The sequence below is a fragment of the Hevea brasiliensis genome, chromosome 15 (assembly GCF_030052815.1).
Source record: "Hevea brasiliensis isolate MT/VB/25A 57/8 chromosome 15, ASM3005281v1, whole genome shotgun sequence".
In the NCBI taxonomy this organism is placed as follows: Eukaryota; Viridiplantae; Streptophyta; class Magnoliopsida; order Malpighiales; family Euphorbiaceae; genus Hevea; species Hevea brasiliensis.
The window spans coordinates 57,660,201-57,671,514 of NC_079507.1; the positions used below are offsets into that span (position 1 = coordinate 57,660,201).

Sequence of the window (11,314 nt, forward strand, 5' to 3'; positions counted from 1 at the left end):
TTATAATTTATAAATAAACTTCTAATCTCCTATACGACAGACCTAAATTGATAAAAAAACAACCATAGTAAACTAATCTCCAGCCAATTCTTGGTTATAATGATATGTTTTACTGAATCACACTCTCCAAAAGCTATGGATTAATGTCTTCTTCTACAATCTCCATGGACATGCAGGATTACTCGCACTGCTCCATTCGGTGCAATTTGGCAGGCAATAATAAGGCTGACAAAACGGATTGAACGCATTATTAGGATTATATACTTGCATCTCCCATTGATTGTTCTTTTCTTCGTTTGAGTCTTTTCCAAGAACCTCACATCCATAGCCATTGCTAAATCCAGTAGGGTTTATCGAGTAGTTGTTGATAGGAATACTTGGAAGATTAAGTGAAGCATCAAGCAGGACCTCCCAGTTATCATTTTCACTATCTTCTAATTGAATCAATGGACCCATCTCTTCCTCATTTTCCTCCATCTTTCTTCGAAATAAACCATTATTTTCTTCAGATTTCACCCACCTAACCATTTGCTTATTATTGTCTGCTTCATCATCTTCAGTCGAACTTGATTTATTAGACTCCACCCAGGAAGATGGAGAGGTAGCAGACGAAGAAGACTCTGTTAACTGCCACATCCCATTGAGGAAAGTCTCGAGAGCTCGAATCTGTATCTCAGGAATTTTTTCTATGAAAGGGTACTCGTAAGAGCCACACAACCCCTTTGCCTTGCACCAGTCATAGAATTCGCAGAGCTGCTCCGCCTGCAAGGCTGCTTTCTTGTAAATCCCGAAGGATAATATACAACTCCTGTATGGCATTTGAATCAGGTTGTCCAAAACCAAAACAATTTCCTTCCGAAAGGAAGTGTAACAGATGAAACTATCGCGAATGATATGTTTCATGGCGGATTGGACAATGAAGCTTCTAGCAGCAGCTCCTGTTGGCCTACAGTCTATCACTCGATCTATTAGGCTTTGAAGCAGCGGCAGAACTTCAAGAATCCCAATTGCTTCTTTCATTTTTTCTTGTAAGCTCTTCGGCATATCTTTTTCTTCTTCCTCTTCCTCTCGCTCTTCTGTTACCTTCTTGTCCAAGAAAATGCAATCAAGAGCTTCGTGGAGCAACTGAGCATAGGATCTAATTAACATGGTGTAATCCTCCGGATTCGAGGAAAAATCGTCACGAAAATGACAGGGGCAGAGAGACAGAATACCGTTGGATCTAGCATACAAAAGTTCAGCTCGAAAAGGGCTGTACTCAGGCAAAGACCTGAGCAAGCGGTGGAGGAGAAGGAGACATTTGAGTGCAACTTTCCAGCAGTGAGTTCTGCCAAAACGGCGGGTGAAACTAATGGAAAAAGAGTGAAAAGACGAAGGAGAGATGGAGAAGATCTTCAAAAGCTCGTGTATGTATTTTTCAGGTAATGGGAAGTCATCAGGCGCAGTTGCTTTGACAACGATGAGATCAATATCGCAAAAGCCTCCAAAAGTGGCCACTTTTGCATAGCTTACAGAGGTGTGCTCTTTCAAGGAACACAGAGTTTGCTTGAATCGCCTCTGCATGGTTACACAGAGGCAGAGAAAGAGAAGAATTATAGGAAGCTATGGAAGAAGCGGGACGGCCAAAGTTGGGATTTTGTTTATAGGAATCAGAGGCCTAGAAAATTACGAGAATAGTATAGTTTTTGGGTTATTATTAAAAATTTGCAGCTGTATTTTGTAATATAGTTTAGCACTAAATTTCTTTGGAATGCTCGAACTTACATTTTCTATGGACATTTGTTGTGCTTTTTCATTTTTAAGAAGAGAAAACCAATCTCGCCGTTCTTCACTACAGCAATCGCAACTGAGACGGCCAATGATTTTTATTATTTTATCATAAGGCCTAACACTTCTTATTAGCCCCTTTGCTGTGCTTCTCTAAGAAATCAATCTCTATCCTCATAATTTCATTATTGTTTGCATTCATTTGCTGATTCGGTTGGCGTTTGGATGGGTGCCAAGTGGATAGGACACTGGCAGGGCTTTATTTGAAATGATTTTTATGCTAAACTTCAATTCTATTTTATTAAAAAGAATTATTGAATGAGGTGAATGAAAAAAAATCATGAGCTCCCTTGTATGGGTCTGATAATAACTCGATTCTGAAAATAGTTGAGGTTAATGGGTCACTGAATATTAAAGGATAAAAAAAAATTAATTCAAATTATTTTATATAAAAAAAAATTTAAGTATTAGGATTGAATTTTAAAGTGACTGAATTTATTTAATTTTTATTTAAAATAATCAATAAATGGAATCAATATTCTTATTTTATTTTATCCTTATTTATAAAAATGTAAAAATAAAATATTTATATTTTTACAAAATCATAACCATATGAATTCATTTGATTGCCGGAATTTAATATTCTCATTCGGAATCACTTGTTTGAAAATTCAGAAGGTGTTTATGGGAATGGAATATTATCGTATTTAATTAGTTATTTTAATTTTAATTTTATAAAAATTTACAATTATTATGTTTGATTAAGTTATAAAAAAATAAAGAGAAAGTGAAGTTATGAATATATTATCTTTATAATAAATATATTTTATTTAAATTATCTATAATATTATAAATGTAATAATTACATAAATATAAGTACAAATATTATTCAAAAAACAAGATAACAAATATAATATAGTAATTAGTGTCTTAAAAATATAATCTGTGATAAATTAAATTAAGTAAATTTTAAAAATTAATTATTATTGAAAATTAAATATTATTTATAATAAGAATATTAGTGTACACTTATTAAGATGACAGAGTATTCCGTGGAAAAATTACTTTCTCATGCACACAGAAAAGTTCGGATGTAACCTACGAATTTTTTTTTCAAGAATACAAAATTTCCATACGAATCTAATAAAAAATAATATGAAAAATTATAAAAAAAAAAATATCTTGTGATTTTGCATTTTGACACGTGAAGAACCATAATTTGATTTTTGTCAATTTGATATCATATGTTTTTTTTCGTTAGCAAATGTAATTCAAATAATTAGTTACTATTAAATGATGTTAACGTGATAAATATGTGGCGTTAACATGGCAACACGTTAACATTACGTGTTCAAAACATAAGCGTCATGTAAGTTCGTCTTTCATATGATCATGTCAATGTCATATGTTCGCTACATCAATACCATTTAATAGTAAATAATGATTTATAATATATTTGTTAACGAAGAAAAACATAAAATATCAAATTAATTAAAATTAAATCACATTTTCTCATGTGTTAAAGTACGAAATCATAATTTTTTTTTTTGTATTTTTTTCAAGAAAAAACAATATATTTTTTGTATTTTTTTCAAAAAAAAAAAATTCCTAAATCACTCCATCAAGTGCCAAAATCACCCACTCTTAACTTGTCTTGCTCGTATCCTTGGGTTGCTGATTTTTGTTCAAACATTTCTGCCGTGCTTTGTCTCTGGTGGGGCTTTAATAAGTTTAGCCTTTCTCTTGGTGTTGATTCGGCAGATAATGAGAAATCATTAGGTGTACTTAATGTATATGTGTCATATTTTATAATTATGTGAGGTTTATTTTTTATATTATAAGGAAAATTTATTTTTTTGTAAGAAAGAGCGTTATTTTTTAATATTTCATAAACATCTAACAATTAGCTGCAAATGATAGTCCAATCAATTGATTTAGGATGTAATGAACTTCTTTGCCTCATGTTTCAGCGTGACGAGCTCTGTTTTATTGGGTCACAAGTTCGAGCTTAGATCTAACTCTCCTAAAATATTTTTTTGTTTGTGGGCTTGAGCCTTATGTTGGGATGGAGTTTGAATTTGTTTTGTCTAGGTATTTGTTCTTTTGCTATGAACCTCTATTTGTAATGTGCCTACAGGCCTTTTTATATTAATGAAATCATCTCTAGCTTAAAATAAAATAAAATACTCATCTTTTTAAATGACTTATTTTTTAATATTAAAAAAATAAATTATTTTAATTTTATACATTCTAAAGATGATAATTAATTAAATAAAATTTAATTCGTTTAAATTCATTTATTTTTAAAATTTTCAAAGACCTGCAAAGATTATTTATAATTTGATAAAATCAGAAGACTTAGATTAATGGTGATGGTGTTGTGCGTGTATATATATATTTGAACATTGAATAAATATTTTAGGAAAACAAATTCAAAATTAGCTCCGATAATTCAAATTTAATAAAATCAGAGCATTGATTCAGTCTTATTAAAATGATTTTCAAAATTATCGTATGATATTGAGGCAAAGCAATTGCCTTTCAACAGCGTGTGGTGGTCGAAGTTGAAGAGGTCGAATGTGGGTGTTCCCTCTTCTTCTTCTTCTTCTTCTGGTCTTAAGTCACCTTAGATGCATTTGCCAAACCTGTAATACAATCAAAGAACAAAGAGAATAATAACTGCAAAAAGACAAATTTGGAAGATTTCAAATTCTAATATTATTTTTTTTTCCACCATAAATAAATTCTTAACTCATTAAAATTGTAAAATCTCGAATTTAAATTTCAAACAGAATTAATTATATATATATATATATATAACTTGACCCAATTGGCTTGTTATATTCATGATAATTCTGAGGACCTTTTTTCAAGATAACCTTAATAACCTTGCCTTGTATGATACATGCTTATGTTACAGGGATCTTTGCATAGTATATGAGAATAATATTTTTTTTTTTACTTTTATTATTATTTTTTTTTATGAATTGGGACAATTACTACACTTTATTTATTTGACCTAAACAAGAAGTTTTCATATACAATCTCTCTCAATGTAAAAGTGACCTGAAAAAATTGGGGATGCCATCGTGAAAAATAACATATGCAAAACTATGTCAATGCTTTCTGAAAGGTCGCCAGTCATTCAACAGGACGGCATTAGTCTTGTACCAAAGCTAATAGAAGTTGGAGCCCAAACAAATTTATTAATCCAACTAGTCCTATAATGAATACCCACTTGCCAGTTGCCAATAGATATCTCTCTAGTTTATATATATATATATCCTCAAAGGGTTTTGATCTTTTAAGTTTAAGTGGGATTAGTGCTCATCATTCAATGCAATCAGATACAAGGTGTGTAGACAATGTACAAAGTATTCGAACGAGATACAAAATATTTGGATAAACATAAAGAGTTCAAATAAAACTAGAAATGAAACCATTAAAAGGATATATATATATATATATATCCTTAAAGGGTTCGGATCTTTTAAGTTCAAGTTGGATTAGACACAAAGTGTTTGGACAACATATAAAGTACTTGAATGAGAAACAAAATATTCGGATAAACGTAAAGAATTCGGATAAGACTATAAATTAAATTTTTGAAAACCGGTTTGGATTAAGTTCAAATAAGAAGATTATCTTAGAAATCAGACACATACTGTTGGAATGTATTATATTTTCATTGAGAATGTTATCTAATAGTGCATTGCATTTTCCTAATATATAGAAGAGAATAGATGGATATGAGTTGATAAGATTTTAAGTGTGGAGAAAAAGCACTTTTCTTTGCCTTATAAATAAGAGTGATGACACGTGTCAAGATACACAATTCATTTTCTCTCATTTTCTTTAGATATTCGCCTTGCATTTTTTGATATTTACTGACTTAAGTATCGAAGTGACTATACTCAAGCCATTGACCTCATATTTTTTTCTGTTTATAGGCTATTAAGAGTTCAGTCACCAACCCAATACATATATATATATATATATTATCTCTCTCTAGTTTTTCCTTTTAATACATTCGTTTCTCTAATATCCTCTCTAAGTTTTCAGCCTCGATATCTCACAGGTTTAGTAGAGGACTACCTCCAGTGACCCTCCTTTGCCCCTTTGGATAGGGGATGGTATTTACTCTTGCACAGTGATGGTTCCCCTCCTCGATCTGGATTATTTTGTTTTGGGTTTTATTATTAATGCATTTGTCTTTAGCAGAAGGATTCCCCCTTCCTGACTTTCAGCTGATCACTCCAGTCCGGCCTCTTAACGAAGGCACTGTGCAAGGTTGCTATTCTTGAGTTTCTACTTGGGAATATTAAGTCTAAGGTTTGGCCGGTAAGGATTTTGGGCTGGTTTTGCAGGGTTAAGGACTTGTATTTTTAATCCAAACTTTGGGTCTTAATCTGTGTACTTTGTTATCTAAGCTTTTATACAATGAAAATGGCAATTAAAAAAAATTTTCCTTATTTGACTTAATTATAATAAATAATTCTAACTTTTTTTAAAAAAATTAATAATTTAAATTTAATTTTTAACTCATTTTAATGAGGTCTAAATTCCAAAAAGTTTAGAGTAGGGGAGACCATTGCCCTGCTCCAACGACCCCAATACCGCCAACGGCAAGCCACATAACTCTGCCCCCGCTAAGAAGGTCTTCTGGCGACTAGTGATGGGGCTCCCTACAATACATCAATATCCTTCTTTAAAGTTGTACCATACCTGACTATGCTTAAACAATAACTATATATTGACTTGCATTCACAAAAGATCATAAAATTAAATAATGACCAACAATTACTATTGATAAAAGTGTCATTTCTATAAATGTTTTGTTAATTCAATTATATATTTAAATTTTAGAATTTATATTGATTTGTATAATGAAAAATATAATATTATAAAAAGATTTTAAACATTTTATTTATACATTTTAATAAAATTTTATTTTTATTTTTTAAAAAATTAAATTAATTCTCTTTGATTTTGAACACATCCATTAAACACCCGGAATATAATTAAGCGATTCAAGAAAAATACTATGAGAAAGATTTTACTATTAAAATTAGGAAGAGGATATTGCCTCTTAATGTTGAATTAATAATAAGTAAATGGAGTTTGGCTTGAAAATATCCATCATCTTTTAATTGACATATTGATATAAAATCCAATTAACCTACCATTTAGATAAATTTTAAGAGTTGTCGTAACTTTAAAGATTGTAGTAAAGATGCTTTCGAATTTAAAAATGTAATATAAAATTTATAAACTTGATATTTTGCACAATACAATTTTTTTAACACTCAATAGCTAGTTTTAAGTAACATGTTAATGTGAACAATTTAGAATAACAATAATAAGGACAATTGTTGTTGTTTTTCGAAAGTAAAATCTATCTAATTAGTTGCTATACATATAACAATTCATTATCTCCTACGACTAAGATTTTTTTATAATTGGTCTATGAAAAAAATTATAGCCAGTTTTACCATTGTCGCATAGAGAAGAGAGGATTGTCCACGTCATTACTACTCTGAGTTGTCTAAATTGACTATTAGGAATCAAAAGAATTTTACTGTACAAAATTTCCCACTACTGGTCGGGAGCCTCTTAACCTAACTTTAGTACAATGATACTCAGGCAATGCGAGGTCAGACAATGCCCTTCATGGCAACATTCCTCAAGTGGTGCCCTTTTGTACCATTATAGTAAAGTTAAATTAGCAGGACCGTAGTAATGGATTATTAGACTAACATATTCTGATGCACAGGATCCTCGTAAAGAGGCAAATGCAGAGCATACTTATGTCTCAGTAGAGAGTCGTATGAGCATAATATAATTTTAGATTTTCACGAAGAAGAAAACTGTTTAGAAAGCCATAATAATTTTAAAGAAGAGCTGATTTTATGGATTTCACTTTGAGGATATTAAATACAATAGGCTCATTATATAGAAGAGGAGCTAGGATAAAAACACCTCTTTGTGATTCTCGAGAGGAATCATTTTATAGTACTGATATGTGACAACACACTTATAAAACAGGCAAGGAGCATCAAATACTCTTAGTACATACAGGTTTTAATAAAGAAAATAAAGTGTTTTAGGTGTCCTGACACTCACACTTTAGTAAAGCAAATAGTATCAGCTCTTTTCTATTGAGGAACAGTTGAGTGGGAGTTTTGGCTTGGACTTAGATTAAAGTTCAAATGAGTCATTAGAGTTAATATCTTTGCCAAACATACTTTTGATCCATGACTGGTCTTCACGTGACTTGTCCCGATTCATCTTCTCATAATTTTGCATGGGGTCATCTTCTGTAGGGTGTTAGGAATCTTAGAATGTAATGTCATAATCAGGGACCTATTCTGGTTGAGCCTTTGGACGAATCGAGGTTGAATCCATCATTCGAATCAAGGGTTGGTAATTATTGATCTCATAGAGATGAGAGGACAATTGTTTGTAAAGAACTGAATCCATTGGCTTAAACTTTATAAATGTAAAGTAAGTTCACCATTCATAACCTGAGTTTTGAATCCAAAGCATGCTTTCAGGACTTCTGAAGAATGGTTGGTGAAGGATGAATAGGGATTTGATTTCCTTTGCATATTCAAGAGACCTTTTTTTGATATTGTTGTCAAAGATGATTTTTTCCAGATCATGGTGCTAGTCAATTATGGATTAGAACCATTCAAGGAAATGCCACCAGAAGTATCGCTGATTAGTCATGTCATGCAGGTAATTGAATAAGGTGGCTGTAAGGACTTCTATACTGACTGCATAAAGAGTAACCATGCACCATAAAAACTATTTTTCTTCAAGAAGGAGGTCCTCATTGCGATTTAGACACAAAACTATCAGGAAGGGAGCATCTAGCTGGAAATGAGTGCAGTTGTCCTTATTTTGGCGAAGGACATTAGACAGGCTCTGGCAGTGAAACATGTGGTTCCTTGCATATGTAGTGAGTTGTGACAAAGTCATATATGGAGTGCAACTTGGTGGAAATGTATCCATTGCAGGAATGAAAAATTGGGGAGTTGTTGAGCTGGAGGTTCTAGATGAGTTAGCCATGAGTATTAAGGGAAAAGAGTGTGTTGAGGTTATGAGACTGCAGGTTTTGGGCCTTGTGAGAAGATTAGGAATCAAGTTGTGATCTCCTTTTATTGCTAAACTATGTAGTCATATGTATAAAATCAGCTTTTGAGTCTTAAGAGATGTGGCTCTGAAAGAGTTTTGTTTTTGAAATATAGTACTTTTGGAAAAAAGGAATTGTCCATTACTATTAGAAAGCAGTGGCCAGGGAGATGGAATTCAAACTTTTTTATTCCATTTTTAACGGCCAAGATTTCTTTGCAAATGGTGTGGTAGTACTTTTAAGACTCTTTGAATTGGTCACTTGCATGTCCACAGATATGCTTTTTCTTATCAAGTTCCTCAAAGAGTATGGCACAATAGTATTCATCATTGATATCTGTCTGAAGAATCCTTTTATCAGTACTGGGAATCTTGAGTGGAGGAGGGTCATGAGCAACCTTTTTCAAGGCCTTGACAGCTGTAGTTTATTCTTTTCCCAAAGACGAGGCATTTTTTTTCAACATTTTTTATAGTTGACAAGTGTATTTGGATGCATGGGGAATCAAGTCCCTAAGGTAATTGATAATACCAAGGAATTGTTGAATCTGTTTGACTGAAAGACTTTCATCAGGGAATTTGAGCAATTCCTGGGCTATATGTGGACTAGGCTGGTACTTTCCGTATTATGATTTCATGCCAAGAAACTCAATATTAGACTAAGCTAGATGACTTTTCTTTTCAGATAGTATAATACTATACTGTTGAACCAAAGCTAGGAATTGGGCCATGAGCTATTTATGGGCTTGGACATCTTTTGAGTAAAGTAGAATGCCATTTATACATATATTTATTAGGGCTGAAAGTAAAATGGGGTCAAAGATTTGAACCATAGCCTTTTAAAATAATGATGATGCTACTTTTAGGCCAAATGGCATCACGGTCCATTGGTATTAGGCATTGAAAATTCTGGACTTTTTCAAAAGGCTTTTAACTTAAAATTATAACTAAAACCTTGATGAGCTAATGATTGGACTCTCTGAGAAAGAGGAATGAATGTAATCGGATAGTAAAAAAGGCTTCAATATGTTGTTTGTGAAAAACTTAATCACCTAAGTGGAGTTAAACTAGTTAAACCCCTTCATAGTCATTAATCTGTCACATTGAACTTGCAAAATTAAGAGAAAAATTTTGAATTACAAGAAAACCTAAAAATGCCTCACCAACTTTAGAACATGTCTCTTGGACCTATCAAGGCGAAGTCCTAGTATATGCTTGATGAAGAAATGATTAAGGCATTCTTTGATATAGCCTCACTAAGCGTTAGCCACCCTTAATTAAAATATATATCCTTTGTAGCCAACTTAAAGCCTATATTTATCCCTTAGAATTTATTATTTACCCATATTATTTATCTAGCCCCTAGCCAAAACACCTACCTTATCATTTTGAGGAAGCTAAATGCATAAGAAAAAGTATATTAGGTGCAAAATAAAAAATAGAGAGAGGATGTAGAACTCAAGAAAGAGTGCAAGTATGCAATTAAAATCAAATAAAATTTTTCCTTTTCAACCCAGTAAAAGCAATGAGTTTGGGGGAGAGGACAAAAGGGACATAAAAAAAAAAAAAGAGAAGAAGTCCCAAGATAAGTATCATAGAAGCACGCTTGGCACTATAAAAACTAAAAGCCCCTCCTCTCCATACAAAATCAATAGAATAAACTTCGTATACTTGGTAGTTTATGCATAAATGTTATCCTCGTATTTGCATTACCTAAAAACTTTTCATTGGCAACCAAGTCATTATCCCTTTAGCTCCATTACAATCCTTTTAAAGACCTTTTGATCTTTTGAAAGTGTACACTATATTAGTGGAGATAGAAAATTAAGACATGCCTATGGAGTTGGAATTGAATCAAACTCACCACAATCATCCTCAATAGAGGCAACTTGAGGAAGTAAGTGTTTCTTAAGTCTATCCAAATAAAACAAGTTATTTATGACTTATTAATGACCTTGTATAGAGAAATAATTAGTTGAAATACCATAAAAAGGGTGAGGTTCTAGTGGGCAACTGTTGAGGTCCCTATGCCTTGAAAGTGGGAATTGATATGAAGGTTGAAGAGTGTCCAATTATGTGCAAGTTAAGTTTTTGGTTATGTTTCTAAATACCTCAATGAGTTTTTAAAAAGTTTTATTTTGCTAGAGGACAAGTAAAGGTTTGAGTTTGGAGGTATATAATTAAGTCAAATTATATAGATATTTAAGGTTAATATTCATTGTATTTTGTTAGCATTTAGTCTCCTTTCATGTTTATTTTTATGTGTTTTGAGTATTATTTTAGAAAACATATTAATCCAACTCAATTCATTGATTTTTATATTTTATTAAGTGTTTTTAGGTGGTTCTAGAATAAAAAATGAGTTTGGAAGAGATTTAGAGGTCAAACCATAAAGAATATAGGGCCAAAAGCATTA

The 11,314-nt window shown here is 31.9% G+C and overlaps 1 protein-coding gene across 1 annotated transcript; it reads right to left on the reverse strand.

Annotated features, from left to right (window-relative positions):
• Positions 1-35: 35 nt before the first annotated feature.
• Positions 36-1,588, reverse strand: LOC110632059 (putative clathrin assembly protein At2g25430). The gene has a single exon (XM_021780166.2). It carries the CDS (start codon positions 1,561-1,563, stop codon positions 154-156), a length of 1,410 nt encoding a protein of 469 aa, XP_021635858.2. The 5' UTR covers positions 1,564-1,588; the 3' UTR covers positions 36-153.
• Between the last annotated feature and the right edge of the window lie 9,726 nt (positions 1,589-11,314).

Excerpts from the sequence above, each read along its gene's own strand:
- LOC110632059 (XM_021780166.2), bottom strand. The coding sequence starts at position 1,563 with ATGCAGAGGCGATTCAAGCAAACTCTGTGTTCCTTGAAAGAGCACACC.